At 41.1% G+C, this 19,413-nt stretch overlaps 2 protein-coding genes across 4 annotated transcripts in view; one reads left to right on the top strand and one right to left on the bottom strand.

Annotated features, from left to right (window-relative positions):
* Positions 1 to 445: 445 nt before the first annotated feature.
* Positions 446 to 8,267, bottom strand: coq10b (coenzyme Q10B). Its single transcript, XM_062431989.1, has 5 exons — positions 8,154 to 8,267; positions 4,879 to 5,034; positions 3,745 to 3,937; positions 3,155 to 3,256; positions 446 to 2,894 (listed from the first exon to the last, which is right to left on the bottom strand). Exons 1-5 carry the CDS (start codon positions 8,249 to 8,251, stop codon positions 2,727 to 2,729), a joined length of 717 nt encoding a protein of 238 aa, XP_062287973.1. The 5' UTR covers positions 8,252 to 8,267; the 3' UTR covers positions 446 to 2,726.
* Positions 8,268 to 11,028: 2,761 nt separating this feature from the next.
* sf3b1 (splicing factor 3b, subunit 1) overlaps positions 11,029 to 19,413 on the top strand; it is a 14,684-nt gene continuing 6,299 nt past the window's right edge. Inside the window, exons 1-12 of one of the 3 annotated variants that reach the window (XM_062431202.1) lie at positions 11,029 to 11,074; positions 12,908 to 13,080; positions 13,322 to 13,423; positions 13,668 to 13,782; positions 16,251 to 16,330; positions 16,423 to 16,608; positions 16,761 to 17,223; positions 17,383 to 17,504; positions 17,613 to 17,810; positions 17,928 to 18,029; positions 19,081 to 19,260; positions 19,341 to 19,413. The exon at positions 19,341 to 19,413 is cut by the window's right edge and continues 14 nt beyond it. In XM_062431202.1, coding sequence (XP_062287186.1) covers positions 11,047 to 11,074; positions 12,908 to 13,080; positions 13,322 to 13,423; positions 13,668 to 13,782; positions 16,251 to 16,330; positions 16,423 to 16,608; positions 16,761 to 17,223; positions 17,383 to 17,504; positions 17,613 to 17,810; positions 17,928 to 18,029; positions 19,081 to 19,260; positions 19,341 to 19,413 — 1,822 coding nt within the window. In that variant the 5' untranslated portion in view covers positions 11,029 to 11,046. Of the gene's footprint in view, positions 11,075 to 12,907; positions 13,081 to 13,321; positions 13,424 to 13,667; positions 16,226 to 16,250; positions 16,331 to 16,422; positions 16,609 to 16,760; positions 17,224 to 17,382; positions 17,505 to 17,612; positions 17,811 to 17,927; positions 18,030 to 19,080; positions 19,261 to 19,340 lie in introns of those variants that run through there. The other 2 variants (XM_062431201.1, XM_062431203.1) reach the window with 2 other exon arrangements.

The following is a 19,413-nucleotide window of genomic DNA, read 5'->3' as shown; positions in this document are numbered from 1 at the left end:
TGTTCAGCTCCACCCGTCCTGGTTCATTCAAGGTTTCTGTACATCCTCAGACGATATCATCCTTTATGACATTTAGAAATCCATTACAGAGGGCACTTTTGTCAAATATGACAACACAAAATGTATTTTAGTACATTATTTTTTAGAAATGCTCCAGTGATTCATGTTTCTGTGGACATCCCTCTCCAAACTATTATATTTGACTTTTTCTTCAATAAGGAAATCCATAAGAGTTCTAATTAAACTTTGCCCTTTTCCAGCGGTAACATTTCAAGACCTCATGACCGCCTGTACAAATGCAGCCATGCTTCATACCAGCAGGTCTATTCTTACCGCTCACATGGTGACCATATTTCTGTCCAGCCGAGGGGCCGTGAACTGGCCTAAAATAAATAAAAACTAAACAAAGACTTTTTTTTGAAAAAATAGTTTATAAATCATGCAGTCAGTACATCTTATCTTTTCTGAAATCATTCAACACAAAGTTTCACAAAAAAACTTTCCCCCTCCCATCAAACATAAAGATAAACCCCATTTTCATTTCCTTAAAAGCAATGTGTATATATATATATAGATATTTCTTTCTTGTGTGATATTTACACTTGTTCAACTAAGTAATAAATATGATAAAATGAGTATAATGCTTAAAAATAATGATAAATATGTAGCCAGTTGGCAGAGAGGCACTGTGTGAGCGGTGTGGGTTTGACAGTTGGAATCGTCACACCTCGCTTAAACAGCATCCTGACTGACAGGACAGGTCAAGGTGTGGGTGTGCGTGTGCGTGTGCGTGTGCGTGTGCGTGCGTGTGACCCGGCCTCTGCCGAGCCAGCTGGGCACTTACATTGATAGTGGGTATGGTTGCTTGCCTAGCTACGTTTAAAAATAGCCCTCATACTGCTTATATTGCACGCTTAAGAAAACTGTTGCTTGTATAATTTAGCGACTCTTAATGTCCAGCATGGCTCCCATAATAATGACGAGAGCATAGTGTATGTAACGTTCAGGAGAAATTAACATGACAACATCCCTTATAGAGAAATAGAGAAAAATAACAGCTCTGCACCATGTGAACGGTGTGTGTATTCCTGATAATATACAGTACATTTACTACATCTGTTTGCAGTCATTTTTATCACATCCTCTTTATACAAAAACCTGACTGAAACTTAAAAACATGACTTCTAGTGACACAGTGTCTAACCTGCACCTGCCATTTATTCTTATTAAATACATGTGGTACTGTTACATTAGCCAAATTCTTAAATTTGGAGTTTAGATATTAGTTAATCTCTGCTTTGTGCCCTTTTTTTAAAATGGAAGTGATCACATCTATTTGGACCCTGGTCTTAGTTGGTGGTGGTGGTCAGGTCATCATCACATCCTCTGCACTTAAAGAGCGCATTGTTGCCCTCTCTTTAACCTCTGCCCTTCTGTTGTACGAGCACCAGCTGTAACATTACAAGTTCATGAGTAATGGCTCAACTGTGTGTCACATACTGTTCCACTCTTGAAATGAGTCCTTTTTTTTCATTTCCATTGCACTTAAATCACCACAAATGTTACAAGTATGTCATGACAGACAAGCTTTGCTCATTAGTAAGCTGCACTGCTATAACCACTGCTCAGGATTCAAGCTTAAAAGATGATTATGGTCTCTCCACAGTGGCTAGTGTGGTTTCACAGCACTGTTGGATTCAACTGTTTTCAGTTCTTTCTTTCTTTTTTTTTTTTTTTTCACTTTTTCCTTCCCGAAAAAGGAGCATCATGATATGAAAAAGAAGCATCACTGCACATTTACTCCAATCATTACGTGTTGTAAATCCTCAAACCGGAGTTGGGCACTCAGAGAATACTGTATAATCCTTTCCCACTGATCTCCTGACTCACTTCAGATGTGGGCCAGGCTGCCCTGTGTCCAAACCAAGTAAAAGGTCCTGGAGATTAGTGTTGGACCTGTACATGTACTCTAGGTCACTTGGGGAAAAGCGGGGTCGACCAAGGACGAGCAATTAACTGCCTGTGCCATCCACACTGACTACACTATTGGATTTAGTCTTCAGTCTTAATCAGCACGCTGCAACTTCCTGTGGCCTCACATGGACTCCTGCACATGTCTGCTAAAACACTTCTCTCTTAAAACTTGTATCTTAACACAGTTATTTGAGGAAGATCATCTTCTATACTTCTATAATTCATATCACTGAAGAGGATAACGGAGCACACCCTTAAAAGAGCGGGAATCTGTAACATACTGTGCATTGTCGTCTTACAGCCATGGTTGTTGCAGTGCTGCTGCCAGCAGTAGTAAAACAGGTGGTTACAGCAGTGTAGTTAACTATTCGGTATGGCTAATGTTTACAGATGTGATGACATACTTTCTTGACCAATCATGGTCAACATCACTGCCTGGGTTGTCTGAAAGGTCTTTTAGGTCCACCTCCATGGAAACATATTTGTTACCTTTGAACTCAGTTTCACAACCCTGCAAGTCAGCCTGCGTTTAGCACCGAGGTCACAATTAGTCGGTGGAGGTACACCAATGATTTAAAAAAAAAAAAAATGATATAGGAAGTTGCTGGGAATAAACTTGGTCGTTGCTGTGAGAAAAGGCACTGCAGTTTTCAGTTAGAACACAGGTAGTCTCTTCATTCTCTCTACTCCCTCATTTTTCCTCTCCTCGCATCGTGTACATGTGTGTGTGTGTCTGGGCGGCAGGGGTGACGCTACGTGTGGTGCACCTCGTGGAACATTAGCTCACGAGGAATGGCCGTCTCGGCACCGTGTATCTTGGATGTGCGACGCTCAAACGCCGACACCATCTGCTTCACCACCTCGTCAAAAAAGACGTGAGCTAGCTGGGAGTGGATGAGGGATCGGAACTCAAAAGAGATCTGAGGAGGAGAGGAGGGGGAGAGAGAGAGAGAGGGATTGAGTTTGCAACTAAATATCACTGTATATACGTCACAGGCCTGCTCGCTCAAGTTTGAAACTGACTCTTAGAGAAATACAACACTTGCAACTACAGACATACCAAACTCCAGACACATGATCACACAGGGACACACACTGAGCAAAGGTTAAATCACACTGAAATCTTTCCCTCTCTTTTTTTTCCGTGTTTCACTGCTTCAGTCAGCAAACCGCTACTCACAGCAAAATCCACGGTGCAGGTTCGAGGGTAGCCCGGCAGGCCAGGGCTGAAACGCCAGACCGTCTCCAAGTGGTTGAACAGTTTTCCATCTGAGCAGGATGCCTGACAAGCAACACATACACATTCATTACAATAAGTTGGACTGAAAGAAAAGGAAAATGTGAGACTATATAGCCTCACAAATTTCTACTCTAACAGCTGCTTTGCTTGTTATGTGATTGCCGTGACATTACTGCTATGTGCTATTAAAGTCATGGTAATCACTGGCACACGATTACAAAGTGATAATAACAGATAATAACCCTGTATATTCATAACAAATACCATGAATCCTGTCTGTTTTGTGTTGGAAACTGACAGACGGGAAATGTCAAATGTAAGACTAAAAGCTATTTTTTTCTGTCCTTATGTCTCCTATAATATAAACTCATCATAGACAGATTAGGTTGCTAAATATTGGCATGCTGTGCACAGTTTTTATATTGAATATTTACAAAAGTGATGATAAGTGTGCTTTGAAAGAGGTGCAAATGGAACAAGTCTCTTATCAGGCACATTGCAGTCAGCTAATGTCACCTGGGGTAACATACCTTGACCATGTGGGGGCGTACTGTGGTGATAAGAGAGGTGTAATTCTCCACCACAGGTGGAAAACCCACAGATAGTTTGGCCTTGCAGAATCCGGATCGCTTGAACACCACTTCAGACTTCTTACACCAGGGGACAAAGTGGCGGTAGTCTTCCACAGAGGCCACCACATCGTACATCTCCTGCATGGAAAACCTGCAGAGTCAAACATGGAGAGGAACGAGACATTAGCCCCTGACCTGTCTGTGCAGTGTCGCACGTCAGGAAACAGATAAAAGGTTGGCAGTTGTGACATAAAACTAAACACTAAACAAGGCTGGCACATTACATCAAACATGACCCAGTAATGTCTTAAGTGGGTCAGTAAGCAGGACAGAGAGAGAGAGAGAGGGAGAGAGAGAGAGGGAAAGAGCAGGAATGCAGGGGCAGCAGAAAGGTGTCAAATGAACGAGAAAGAAAGAGCAATAAAATAAACGGAATAAAAAGTAAAAGCTAGTGAATGAAAGGAGCCCTGCTGTCGTAATGATTAAAGCACATTTCAGATAATTGCTACATTCACAGTTTGACTCCCAGCTGGAGACCTGTGTTGCATGTCATACCTCTCTCTCTCTCTCTCTCTCTCTCTCTCTCTCTCTCTCTCCCTCTCTAGCTTCCTTTCTCTAAACTGTCTATCAAAGCCTGAAAAAAAATCTATCTTAAAAAGAAGTTAGTGAATGAGAGACAGATGGAGACTGTGTTCCACACTAAAGTTACATAACTGCATCTCTCCAGCTGAGGGAAAATAGCTGCTGCCACTTGATCTATTTATACAAACAGATTTAGTGATTATGACCTCTCTGTGGAACACGGGAGGACATTTAGTGCGTCATATGGGAACACCGGGGTAGAGCCTCTGATAGGCCTCAAGGATTTGAACTTATTACTGAGGTTATGATTCGTAAAGGCTGTCACTGGGGACCACTATTATTTCCTAATTATAAAGTAGATTTTATTATATTTGGACACAGTGTTTGTTGCTTTCTGTTGGTTAGAAGCAATATTTTGAGCTCATGCTGCATGAAACGCCACGGGAATAAAAATAAGAGAATAAGTCCTAACACAAACACTGTAAGTGGAAGCAGACTAAATGCCCTCACCCCATGATGCGTCTCTCTGAGTATTCTTTCCTCTTGGAGAAGGAATCAGCGAGGTTGAAGAAGCTGCGGGCAGGCAACACGACGCCACGCCCTGGCATGGCGGCGCTCAGGAGAGGAGGCACGCGCGTCATCAGGATCCCACATGATGAAAGGTACCTGATCACAAAACAAACGATAACGGCAACAAAAGGGTCAGAAAAACAAGGTGAGGATTGCAATCTATACACACATCTATACAATTCTAGCCCTATATAAACCTTTTGTATATTAAAACCAGTGGGACAGGAATGAGAGAAAATATTGTCAGAATCTCTACTAGTGTTGACCGGCCTCATTTTGGATAAACTCTCGAGGAACACAATTTCCCAGAATCTCCATATAGCTTTGTGCTAATGAGCCTGTAATACCTGTAAGAAGCTGCAATGTAAGCCTTCCTGTGAAGCAGGACACTTTACATAAAAGCCTTCTAACAATACCTGCCAAGCATTTGTCATTCAAATAAAACACGTCACAGATGTACTGACGCCAAGAAATCACGATGAAACAATTTCAAGGGCACTGACTTACTTTGAGCTTTAGAGACCTAAAACACTCTTTAGCGACTACTTCCTTCAACTCATTCAACCCTGCTGTGTGTCTGACTTCTGACATCTGTGCACAGGTACTTACTGTTTGGCCCTAGGGGGAAAAGTACTGCAGAAATAGATTAATGACTACATTTATCACAACCTGTAAATACGGGATTAATTCTATACGTGGAAAAATAAATTCCAACAACACTTGGAGACTGAATACCTCCCTCCACTGAAATACTGAAGTTCATGTCCTGGCCACAACAACTTGAGCGGAAATTCCAATGTGAGAGAGTTAAAGGACTGTTTTTATTTCAGAGAACACAGTGTGTGACTCTCTGTGCCACAGGTCATTATAATTCAATGTAAGTCTAGTGACAGTTAGAAACAGCTAAACACCTGGGCTGATGACATGACATATGTTGTGAATGTAACATGATAATATGTTCAAGTGAAAGAAATGATCAGCAAAACATACAAATAACTGGAATGCTTACAGGACTACATTTACATAGGTATCTTATCTAAAGCCACCCAGTCTCACACCAATGGCTGTGAGCTCACAGAAGTCACTGAAGTTCCAGTTGACACAAAATTCAAGTCCACAGTCTCACTTCTTCATTTTTGAAATATTTTCAACTTTTACCCGATGACAAAAGTACTACAATATTACATCTTCACCAAGAGCTGGATTCGTCCCTACAGTGTGTTGATGTTTCATCGATCAATCACTGAGTCAACTGACAGGAAATAAATCATCATTTATCATTTATTATTTTGTGGTTCCAGCTTCCAAAAATGTAAAGATTTGACGAGTTGGATATTGACTGTTGACTTGACCAAAAGACTATGGATAGATTTAGCTGATCATCAAAATAATCATTTGTTAGACTCCTGCTTTCCTTTTTCCACAATGCTGTGCTTCTGCTACTTATCAGCGTAGTTACAACTAAATCTGTGAGTGAGATCCTCTCTGTCACCATGAATGAGAGGACTCCGTTTATCCTGGATAGGTCAAATCATCCATGGCCCATCATCTAGTTTCATGTAACCTTCAAAGATGCTATGAGTGTGCATCACAACTCAGGTCGCTCTACTGTTTCCAGAAGCAGCCTGCAGCGTCTCTTGTGAATGACCTCTGTTCAGAGATCTGTCAGACGGGTTGATTTGTCCGCTGTGCCTGGCTGTCATCCACGGCAGCTATGGCACCCAGTTCCACAATGTCCCTGGCACCGGATATTTTGGACGTACAACACAGCTTTCCCGAGACGTATGTTTTAAGATTTAAATAGCCATCACTACACCACTTAACGTGATGTGACAATATTAATGTCATCATCAGCTTAAAACCAGACAACCCTATTCGGTTTTTCTCACGACGTGCTGCTTAAAGTTCCTGCAGGTCACTTCACAGGGAGCCAATCCACTACTGCATGAAAGGTGATACAGCTGACACATGGCACTGACCTCAAAATGCCAAGTCCATGCAAGTGTAGGGGGGCAGATATGGAGAGGAATGGTTGAGAAATACGACTTCAGGGCAAATAATGAGGGCACTGAGCCAGGCACGTCCAACCCAAGATGTGCATAGGTGCACACAGCTCTCAAGTTTCACCAGGCAACATGCCAACTATCAAGGTGGAGAGGACATTGTAGGTGAAAACACTGCCAAATTCAACTTATTGGGAAAGTTCAAGATCTAGTGTGAGGACTATGTCTCTAAACAATTTGCCACCTTCCAAAATGTTGTGTCAAAGGCTAACTACCAATCTCAGTTGTGGGAGCTCAGATGAAAGAATAAAGGCATTGGTCTTATCTTACCTAACACTTGTCGGCTGGCATACAGCAAGTCTGCACTGCAGGATTTTAAAGCTCAGATAAAAATGGATGTACATAGATATTGCACGACAATATAAAGTTGCAGATAGATTGGAAAAAATCTGTTAACATAGAGCTAAATTTATACCATGTCACTCCTGGAAGAATTAAACACCACATTTAAACAAGTGCAGTACTTTATCACAACACTGAGACACTTGAATATTTCCATTTCTGCTAGTTTATACTTCACAGCTGTTGTACACTGCACTGCTTTTTATCAGACGGCTAATGTTATGGTTAGTATTTTCTTTAATGATGATAGTTTTATTTACTTAGCAGTCGATCAATTTAATATATTGTATGTTTTTATAGATCAGCTACTCAGCCCTATACAGTAGTTTATCTTAATCTTAATCGCTTACCTTGCACTATCTCAGAAGTCAAAGCCTGCTAAAATGTTAAGCTTTAGTGCATTTTACTTTATGCTTGCAAATCTTTTGCTCACTTCCTTATTTGCACATGAACTCATTTGTCAGATGTCATATATATTTGAATATTAATCGAAAGTAAGAGAAAGATAAAACAACAGGGAGAGGCGTTGTTTTCACTTTCAAAGTATCACCAGCTGCAAATGCGTAGATTAACTGGCTAGTAAGCCTTTAGCTTATTATGTCATAATTTACAGAAATAACAAATACAGGCCCGTGAATAGTCAGCGTTCAGTTTATAAGTGTTGCACATTCAAAATATGTTTACCACTCAATAAAGCAATTTCTAGGTGAACCTCTTTGGTACTTTGGCAGCTGTTTGTTATTGTCGTAACGTTACGTCTTCATCGACATTTTTCAGTTTAAATCGAGATAACAAGAGCAAATACTTTACCTTACGTTGTTCTTCGTCGGTATTTCCCGGCTGGCTGTCGAAGGTAACTGTTTCAGGCACTCAGCTACTTTCCGCAAGCTTCTGCTACCTCTCGCCATGTTCCCTTCGTTCCCTTCTTTGACAGATGGCTCTAGTAAATGCGAGACTGGCCGACTAGCAGCAAATGCCCTAAAATTTGTCCCGCCCCACTAAGTGACACAGAAACTAAACTCGGCCTGCTATTGGATGGACCGTGCGCATTGAGAGTTTTCATTGGCCAGTGCTGTCGCTCGTCAACTGAGATGACTGACGTCTGCTGCGTCGCACCGCGCTCACATGGCTTGCTCACGAAGGAATGTAACGAGATTTTGGCACAGGTTGGTTCAATCGACCTGGACGACACAACACTGTGAAGTTCACTCTTTTTTAAGGTTAAATAAACACACAGTACTGCAAACATGTCGCACCATCTCTACAGCTCATTGTCTGCCTGAAATTATCACTGAAGTGTTATCATAAGGCTCCAGCTGTGTTTATTTTGCCTGTGTATTTTATGTTGTGGAGTGAATGTCTTGAGAGAGAGTGACTGTTTTCTATGACTTTGACTATTCTGATACATTTAAGTCGGCCAATATGAGACTACAGCTGCGTTCAGAAATATTTTATTGCTATTTATTTTATATATTTTAACTTTTTTTATATTTTTAAACAACTTTTTAAAAAGGTTTTTCAACTTTTGTTTATTTTTGGTCTTAAATTATAGTAGGATAATGATGTCAAGGTTGTGCCACATCTTGCCAAATCAATTTCCGTGATGTACTTTCATACTAGATCATCTTACACATTGTGCACATGCTCATAATATTCTTTCATTGTCATATATAAATCTAGGCAGACTATATTCACTTTACTTTTAAGGAACACGTGCAATCCAATACAACAGCTCAGAACATTACATGTGTTCCTAATAGTTTTGCTTCCATTGTGTATGTTAATGGGGTGGACAAAATATGTGGAACACTTTTCAATATAATCCACTCCACTGCACCACAGTAACCTCAATAATAAACATAAAGCAGACAATGTCAACAATACTGAAAATGTGTAAGCTTCATGAAAGTAGAATTTATGGCAGAACTGTTGTATTGGATTACATTATATTGCACAAGTGTTCTTTGAGGATACTGTCCTCTCTCAATATATGAACACAAAGCCATCTCTGCACACTGGGAAACTTGTTATTGATACAGCATTTCTGCACTACCTGCTGTAACACAAACCTGCATGTACAGTAACAAATGGACCTGCATGCATATAGTTTGTTGTGTATATAAGAGATATATTTAGAGATATATGTCTAACTCTGCTTGCATTTCTTTAAATTGTTATCTATGTTAACCTGTAGCTCAGTAGTGTTGTCTAAGTGTAAGAATTGTTATCTGCACTAAAAGTATATTAAGAGCTACAAAAATATGGTGTCAAATTTCTTGTATAAAATAAATGATATACATTATTTGAACCAATAGATAAAGTTGGTTCTGAAAATTGAAAACATAACATTGTTCTAAATGTAATGTTTGTACCCTAAATTTGAATTATACTTATCATTATGTCTCTCTTACTGTAGCACTGTAACTGTAGTTCTTTAATCATAATAATGATGATGAAGATTATAATGTTACCAGTACTTGTAGTAGCAGTTGTTGCTGTATTATTCTGTGTGTATATATGCATGACAGGCAGAGAATTCAGGTATATCACTTCAATTTATTCTTCTGCATCATGTTTGACACATCAACACTTACAAACAAATAGTGAAAACGCACACTTTTAATGAAGTACTGTGAGGGACCCTTTTTTATAGCAGACATTTTGACTTGTTGGAGCAGGAAAAGTGCAGGTGGAATAAATGACATCAGTGATGGCTGCATGTCATCTAGGTGAACCAGTTCCAGGGCTCTGGTATTGTGCATGCTCACTCACTGAGGTTGTTATTTACAGCCGTGCTTTTCCTGCTCTGACAAGTCAAAATGTGTGCCACGAAAAGGGTCTATTATAAGCACAGTACACGAGTTACTTATTTTTAGGCACTGGATCTTTATTTGAATGTTTCCATTGAATACAACTTTATATATTATTCTCTCCTACATTTCAGAGGGAATTATTTTACTTTTTCCTCCACAAAGGAGGTCAAATATAACATTGTTTCAACTTGATTTTCCTCTAATCCAGAGGCTGTAAAAACTATGAATGCCTGTTTTTTGGTTAAAGTCTTTATATAAACTGTAACTCTCTCCAGCTCTTAAAAAAAAACAAAAAAAAAAACAACTTTCTTCTTCAAACCACAATATGAATATTTGTTATTTTATTTCAGTATATGATCAATTCGTAGAGGAGGAAATTGTAATTTTTCGTCAATAAAAAAAAGAAGAGTGCAGGCCTTATTTTCGTTTGATTGATGTTTTTAACACTGTAGCACTTTGAGATTCACTGAGAAAAATACAGTACAATTTAAATATAAAATAATTATTATTGTTATTATCATTAATAATGGTAGTAGTAGTATTTTACATTATGGAGTCAGTCACCACTTTCCTGTGATTATTTTGCCTATTCTTACTTCAATCTGCAATCATAACAAAACATTAATAATCTGGTCTGAGAAAGCGTTATTTTTCCCACCTGCATTCTGCGAAAACCGGCCAGCTACTCTGCCTCTGATATGATTGGCTCTGGCCCTGATACTTTAACGCTATCTCCAACCATCTTACAGAGTGATAGAAGGTAACAAGTACTAGCCAATCACAGGCAGAGTAGGGCAGGTCTTCGCGGAAATCGGGTGGGAAAACAAACGTAGGCAACAGATAGAAAGAAACGGAACTTCCGGCTTCAGACACGAGCCACCACCACCAAAATGGCGAAGATCGCCAAAACGCACGAAGGTAAAGTATTTGATATAAACATATTATTTATGCCCCGTTTTAGACTATTTTAAGATAATAATGTGCCACACCTTCTAGTTGCAATAATGCATTGTTTGTAGCACACAAGGACGCATGATTTAGCTTTAAAAACGTGATAACCGGCAGGCCGGAATACGACGCAACGCGGATTGTTAGATAATGGCGCTGGTTGCTACATTTTAGCATAGTTAGCTACCGTCATCGTGCAGTACTCTTGTTTTTAAAGCGTTTTGTGGTTATTTAGTGGAACTTTGCCACAATACGCATTGTTCATTTAACATGGTTAAATGAACGAATCTCTAAGTATATGCTATAATGTACAACTACCTCCAAATAATCGCTACTCATTGCAATATAAATGCTAACATGGATCAAATATGGCTAACCTAGCAGCATTAATTAATGCTTTATTCAACACCTCTCCCACACGTTTCATGGTGGGGTTAATTAGCTTAAATGAATATTTATATAATGACAAAGAAACGAACACGGCACATTCTGGATTATAACAACAACCAATCATAAATGAACTAATACGCCTGAGCTACTGTCTCCGGCCGTAGACACGTTTGTCTTTTTTGGGGGGGACGGTTTTTTTGGGGGGGAGATAGCAGGTCAACAGTATGTGCCACACAGAAGCGGTATCCAACAACTGAAAACGTGTAACCTTAAGATGATTTGATATGTCGGTCAGCACTGTTTCAGGCCATACATCTGTAATAAACATTGTGTTTTGGTCTGGCGATTAGACACATTTAGAACCTTTTAGAATGTATAAGGGCGTAAAACAATATAATGGGGTATATTATAGCTATTCACATGCTCAGTTATGGTTAACAATTTGTTCTAGAAATGTTTGGGTTGATACCACTTGTTTCACAGATCTGGTGCAAATGTGACAATTTTGACCACTTCAGAATTGACCAAAACAGTCAAAAATCCTTTCAAAATACCACATTAAAGTACCAAGACCTTCAGGAACACCACAGAAATATGTACGCTGTGATTTGGTATCAAAAACGAATAATTGCTTTTTTTAGACAATTGGATGGCAAGCACTTCTGTTCTGGACATAACCCTCAAACCCCCTTCTGTTCATTATACCTACAAAAGCCATGCATCCTCTGAATGCCCTAGGTCTGTAGTTTGTGGTTATAAAGTTTCATGAGATTGTGATTATCTCAGAGGTCACAATAGTTAATTTTACACAGTGAGGTCAAGTTTCAAATAAGGTCTACTGTGGGGACTAACATCATTGCACATTAATACAATTGGGCTAATGGAATCCACAGGACTCATCTTTCCACTCATGACCAATTTATACAATTCCAAGACTGTTTAGGGACACCACTATGCAGAAATATTCAAATGCATCATTTTTAGAATAGGTGAAAAACACACATTTGTATTGCATGCACACTGTGACATTGTCCAGAACTGCATGAGATTAGCATAACGTGGTTATATCTGTTAAGGGGAGACTCATGAGTACCCATAGAATCCATTTTCATTCAGATGTCTTGAGGTCAGAGGTCAAGGGACCCCCTTTGAAAATGGCCCTGCAAGTTTTTTCCTCCAAAATGTGACCCTCCTCCCGACAAGCTAGCATGACATGGTACCAGTGGATGCCTTAGGTCAGCTAGTTTTACATTTCATCTGATACCAGTATGTTCCTCTTAGCTTTGAAACTGAGCCCACTAAAAAACAGTGATGTTGGCCAAAGACTGGTGTTTTTGTCCTTAGAATAATAGTCTGTGTAACGTTTGTTATTGTGTGCTTCATCACCCTCTTGTTGGTTCAATTTCTCTTTAGATATCGAGGCCCAGATACTGGAGATCCAGGGGATGAAGGCCACCCTGTTGGAGGAGGGAGATCAGGGAGTTGGCCTCGACTCCACTGGATTTTATGACCAGGAAATCTACGGAGGCAGCGACAGTCGCTTTGCTGGATATGTGACATCCATCGCTGCCAATGAACAGGAGGAGGTAGTACATCAATTCATTTCTCATGTTTATTCACCCCTCTTCTCTTCCAGGTGGTTTACAACCTACTGATCCTCCTTAACAAGCATTATGATACTGTCAATGTCAGCTTTGATTCTCTCATATCATTACAAGATTTTTTTAGGAGCTTGACTGCTCCCATTTGCCTGTTGCATATGAGCTAGAAGAGTCTTGCCGTTTTGGCGAGATTTGACTAGACTCGTTTCTCTCTTTCTTTTCTCAGGATGACGAAGAAGATTCAGCAACAAGTTTGTTGGGACAGAAGAAACCAGGGTACCACGCACCAGTAGCAATACTTAACGCCATTCCTCAGTCAGACGAGCAAGTATGTGCTAATTTATTCTGTAATGTTTGTGATTATGTTTGCCAGATTCCCTAAGTGTGTTGTTGCCAGTAGAAACATTGTTTGTGTGGTGACAAAGTGCATTTTCTGTTAATGAAGCAGAATTAAATAGAGTTGTAGCAATGTGTCTTTTGCTTTGAGTGTTCTCAGAGTCAATTCAAAAAGGCTTTTTATTTAAAACCTATTGAAATAAACTTACACTGTTGTCTCCATCTGCCTCTTGCAGTATGACCCATTTGCAGAGCATCGTCCACAGAAGATCGCAGAGCGGGAAGATGAGTACAAAGCCCGACGTATGCAGATGATCATCTCGCCTGAGCGTCTCGACCCTTTTGCAGATGGTAAATTTAGCTATTTTTTTGCCTTTATTACATCCTGCCCATTATCTCCCCCCTTTTCATGGTTCACGTTTTTTTTGTGACACCCCCCCCCCCCCCCCCCCCCCCCCCCCCCCGACTGCCAATGGTTTTACATCCATAGTTTTGCTGTTCAACCCTTCGATCACAATGCAATAGCTTGCTTCCCAGATTTGATGCCTTTCCTGTGGTCAATCCTCTGGGGTCCAAGAACATCTTGTGTCTTTGTACATTTTCTTCCTAATACATGGCTGATATTTGAATCAATTTTGCAACAAATGTCCGTGTGGACACAAAGTTTATCTTCAGTATTTTGGTTTGGGAAAGTTTTATTGTTATGAGCTGAATGCACAATGGGATATTTTGTCCTGGTGTGTGCATTAAAATAAAATCCATTGTAGGGTTACCATTTCTTTTTGTGAGAGAGGTGGTTAGGTGGTCAGTGCTCAAAGGGGGCGATTCACCTAACAAACATGGGTTGCAGGTGGGTCGTATGTGAGTCGAAGGGTTAACAATCCCATGTGACCGTCAGCCTAAATTATGATGGGAAAGTGCAGTATACTCTTGTCATATCATATAAGGATGAGAAATGAAAGTGTGAGGGTTAGCTGTAGTGTAATTCACCTGCTAATGCACTGTGCCATGCCATGCGTAGCACAGCAGCTGATGCCAAATAGTGACCAGAGCTTTAGATCCCAAAGCTGGCAGAGGAAAGAAATGTGCTGGCTCGCTTCAACTTAGTCAACCCAGAGTGACTGAGGTTAAGAAAAGAAAAGTCATGAACTCAATGAGTCTCATTTGTCTGGGCTTGTAGTTTAAGCTGCTTGTGGTAACTTATCTCCTCTGTTCACTGGTCAGACTTGATAGATCTGCAAGGCCCTTAAGCCCCAACATAAGACACTGCATGGCAGATAGTTCAAACTTAATGTGGCCAGCTTCTCTAAGATTTGAGGACTGTAATTTATAGTAATCATAGTAGTAATGTTATAAATGGAGCTTATCACGAATCAATATTTTATGGTTAGTGTGAAACTAGCACAGTAAGTTGCATCAAGTATTTAGTATTTGGATAAAAGCACAAATGATATTTGAGCCAGTTAGTTAAACTTTCAATCCATCTTCACTTCCTCCAACAATGAGTTAAAAATGACCTGAATGTTTCAGGTTTGGTGTAGTTAGGGCTTATCTAAAGCCTGCATGTAGAGAGAGCTCTTTGTACAACATTGTTGTGTAAATATATTTTTATTTTACAACTCTCTCTGTAAAATAGAAATATGTTATCAAGAAAATTGTGTACCACAATACCACAGGCCCATACTAACTGTCCTTAATTTCTCTCCTACAGCAGTACTGCTTTGCCAGTCCTGTACTGCACTCTGTTAAGGGTGCAGCAACTCATCCTGTGTAGGTTATGGGGAACACAGAGAACTGTGCACTTGTCAGTTTGGTCAGGGCTCACTTGCTGCTAATTTGACCTGGGGCCTGTGAGGGGAATCAGATGCAGCCCAGCCACAACAAAGTTTTTATTTTTAATTTGGCCCCTGAACTTCCAACAAAGTTGGAGAAAAAACTTTTATGCATTTATGATTGACTACACATCTTTGTCATCTTTTATGAGGCACCTTTGTCCTGAAAACGAAGTCAAGTTAAATTTATGATTTGATGATTTAATCAGTGCCTTTATGAGTCAGAATGAACAGTGTGGCTTTAGCATGTCATATTATCATATTTCTGAGCAGAAATTGTGTAATCACAGTCGGGCTGAAGTTGTTTTTTGTTATAACTAATTTTATATTTAAAAGCAAAAACTCTTTATTGTGCTATGATAATGTTAATCCTATGAAAATCAAAATCTTGACTTCATTTTAAATGATTACGGATCTGGACCACAGGGTCCTCTATACATTTTTTTTCTAGTTTTGTGGTTATGCCCCAAGAAGATACTTTGTTTTTTTGAGTGCCGTATATCAATGCAACACAGGTGGTATACTGTTGTGTGTGACTTCAAACCCTTTTCCAAAGTGTTACTAATGGTAAAGAGAAATTTTCTAGGCTTCTTTTCTGCCGGTTGAAGTCTGACTGCAGAGGGACCCTTGGCACTGAAAGTGTACGTATTCTGAAGAGCACAGCCCAGGACCCCTGCATCAGTGATGGCTATAACTTCTTTATCCACTTAAAGAAAACACCACAACCAGCTCTTCTCTTTTATGTATCTGCTTGTTTTTCCATAGGATGCTATGTCTGTATGTAAGAAAGCAAAAAGAATGTATATTTCTATGTAATTCAGTAGGACTTTGTTTTGTGATTAAGCTGTTTAAAAACAGGAACATAAGTTAATATGTTGGTATAGAGTCAGGATTAGCTGGCTGTGTTTGTGCTTGCTGTGCTTTCGTGGGTCACCAGAGTGTGTACTGATGAGTGTCCTATGTTCTTGTTCGTGCTCTTTCGCGCAGGGGGCAAAACACCGGACCCCAAGCTGCAGGTCAGATCATATGTGGACGTCATGATGGAGCAGAATCTGTCCAAAGAGGAGGTACGGAGTTTATACTACTTTATAGAGTGCTGTGCTTTGTTGTTGTACAGTAGTGTTGTTTTTTTCTGACATATATATCTGTCTGCATGTAGAGGGAGATTCGTCAGCAGCTGGCAGAGAAGGCCAAATCGGGGGACCTGAAAGCTGTCAACGGGTCCGCTGCCGCTCAAGCTGCAACAAAACGTAAGCGTCGATGGGACCAGACAGCTGACCAAACCCCCTCCAATGCTACTCCCAAAAAGATGTCCAGCTGGGACCAGGCTGATAACAACGCTGAGGTGAGTCAACTAAGTTTCAGTTTCATACTGTTTCAAGTGGGGAAAAAACTTGAATAAATAAATTCCTCTTTGTAACTTGAGGGAATGCAGTTAAGTGTGACGTTAGTTTTGCAGCTGTGGATTGTCTCACTCATGTTTTTCTTGTTTTGTAGACTCCAGGACACACACCTGCACACACACCCTCCAACAGCCGATGGGATGAAACCCCTGGCCGCCCTAAAGGCAGTGAGACTCCAGGAGCCACACCCAGTACCCGCATGTGGGATCCCACTCCCAGCCACACACCTGCTGGTGCCGCCACCCCTGGCAGGGACACACCTGGACACGCCACACCGGGCCACGGTGGACAAACAGGAAGTGTTCGCAAGAACCGCTGGGACGAAACCCCAAAGACAGAAAGAGAGACCCCCGGACACGGGAGCGGCTGGGCTGAAACCCCACGCACAGACAGAGGAGATGAGTCGGTGGGTGAGACTCCAACACCAGGGGCCAGTAAGAGGAAGTCTCGTTGGGATGAAACCCCTGCCAGTCAGATGGGCTCCTCAACACCATTACTTACCCCAGGAAAGACTCCCATAGGAACCCCCGCCATGAACATGGCCACCCCGACACCAGGTAAACAAGCCCTCCATTTTTCTTGCATTGTTAAGAGGAAAAAGGAACCACATTTGCAGAAGCTAATGGCAGTCCAAGCAATCAGATATTAGCCACATGACTCCTCAAGCCCCTTGATGGTTTTAGATTGTTTCAATCTGTTTACTGTTCTCTCTCCAGGTCACCTGATGAGCATGACTCCAGAGCAGCTGCAGGCATGGAGATGGGAGAGGGAAATTGATGAGAGGAACCGACCTCTCACAGACGATGAGCTCGATGCCATGTTCCCAGAGGGATACAAGGTCTGTGCCCCCCCCCCCCACTGCATTTAAGTCTCTGGTGACAAAACCAAAGAGTCAAATAACTTAAACTTAGTCACAGTCCTGACAGTTTGTTCTTCCTCTCTGTAGGTCTTGCCTCCACCAGCCGGCTACGTGCCAATCCGTACCCCGGCCCGTAAGCTGTCAGCTACACCCACCCCAATTGGTGGCATGACGGGCTTCCACATGCAGGTAGAGGACCGCACAACAAAACAGATGAATGACCAGCCCTCAGGAAACCTCCCCTTCCTCAAACCTGATGACATCCAGTATTTTGACAAACTGCTGGTGAGTATCAAACTTGTTCAACAGTGTGTGTGCAAAACGGGTATCGTACACTGTTAAATACAAAGCTGCGTGTTTGTCCTGTCTGAAGTTAAACATGTCTGACTGTGTGTTTATTAGGTTGAGGTTGATGAGTCCACGCTGAGCCCTGAAGAGCAGAAAGAGAGGAAGATCATGAAGCTGCTGCTAAAGATTAAAAATGGAACACCACCCATGAGGAAGGTTGGTCACCAGTGTTATTTCTTTCAGTTGTAACCATAGTCCATAGTCTCCCCCTTTTACTGCATACAAGATACAACACTCTTTCACACTTTTCCTGTTGGGAAGGTTTCCCTGCCCTCTTCCTATTAAAAGTAAATTCAGCAAAATTGTATCCACTGCACTTTTTTGTTAAATTCAGCAACAGTCTCTTCACAGCCAGCCAGCTGTCTGTCCTGTGTGTGCTGAAAACAGAATTGGCTCTGTAAATAGGCATGTAAACACAGCGGAGCAAGCCACACAGCACTGTTCCAGACTGTTCTTAGACTTAAGCTCCATCAAAATAAAGCAGTAATTCTATGCTGCTTGACAGATTATTTAGTCTGTGATCTGCTTATGCAGTAAAGATGCTGGAGACTTTCAATTTGTTTTATCAACTAATTTCCTCCACTGCATAAAACACACTGTCTCTATCAGAAACTCCTGTAGGTGAAACTGAGCTATTTAAACACTTGTTAGGGTTGAGTGACTCTAAATAGCTTGCAGACACTTGCTGGCATTGCAAAATTAAGGCTACAAACAGGTCTGTAGGACCCGGTGTTACATCAGTTAATTCAAAAAGAGTCTGATCATGTGAAAGTGTAATTATCTAGTTATTAGATATAAGATGATTCAAGCTTTTTCGAATGTAATTTCCAAAATAAAATAGCGTCATAATTGGAGCCGGTGTGGTAGGATGTCTATCATATTTAAAAAAACAAAACAAATGTCCTTTGCTCTCCTTGCATTTGTTGCTCTCCTTTGCCTATTTCCCCTCTGGTCATAAATCTACCAGGAAGATGTATAATAGCACAAAGCAAGATCAACACCCAGCACTAAGCCTGTGTGTGGCTGAAGTGTGAATTTTTGCTTGCTACAGAATGTCCTCTGTGAGGAACTGCTGTTTTCAGTGGAGGTCACAGTGCTGACCATCATGCTCTGCTGGGAGCAGCAGACAGAAATCATCATATCTGATTGATCATGCTCGTCCATGAGAACCCAACCAGTGTCTGATCCTCTCTCCTTCTTGTTCCAGGCGGCTTTGCGTCAGATCACAGATAAAGCTCGTGAGTTTGGAGCGGGCCCCTTGTTCAACCAGATCCTGCCACTGCTCATGTCGCCCACCCTGGAGGACCAGGAGCGCCACTTGCTGGTTAAAGTCATCGACCGCATTCTCTACAAACTGGACGACCTGGTCCGACCATACGTACACAAGGTGAGCTCAGTGTGGAACACGTGCATTTATTTTAGTGGATTGTGCCTGAGCATCTGACTGACTGTTTTCTTTGTGTGCAGATCCTGGTGGTGATTGAGCCCCTGCTGATTGATGAGGACTACTACGCCAGAGTGGAAGGCAGAGAAATTATTT

This window comes from Scomber scombrus, chromosome 13 (genome assembly GCF_963691925.1).
Source record: "Scomber scombrus chromosome 13, fScoSco1.1, whole genome shotgun sequence".
In the NCBI taxonomy this organism is placed as follows: Eukaryota; Metazoa; Chordata; class Actinopteri; order Scombriformes; family Scombridae; genus Scomber; species Scomber scombrus.
Note: the sequence above shows the minus strand (reverse complement) of the source record. Positions and strands in the feature narration are given on the sequence as shown.

Coding starts and splice junctions, on each gene's coding strand:
- coq10b (XM_062431989.1), bottom strand. CDS start 8,251: ATGGCGAGAGGTAGCAGAAGCTTGCGGAAAGTAGCTGAGTGCCTGAAA. Junction 3,938..4,878: donor TCAGAGAGACGCATCATGGG/GTGAGGGCATTT, acceptor TTGACTCTGCAG/GTTTTCCATGCAGGAGATGT. Junction 2,895..3,154: donor CCTGCACCGTGGATTTTGCT/GTGAGTAGCGGT, acceptor TCTCCTCCTCAG/ATCTCTTTTGAGTTCCGATC.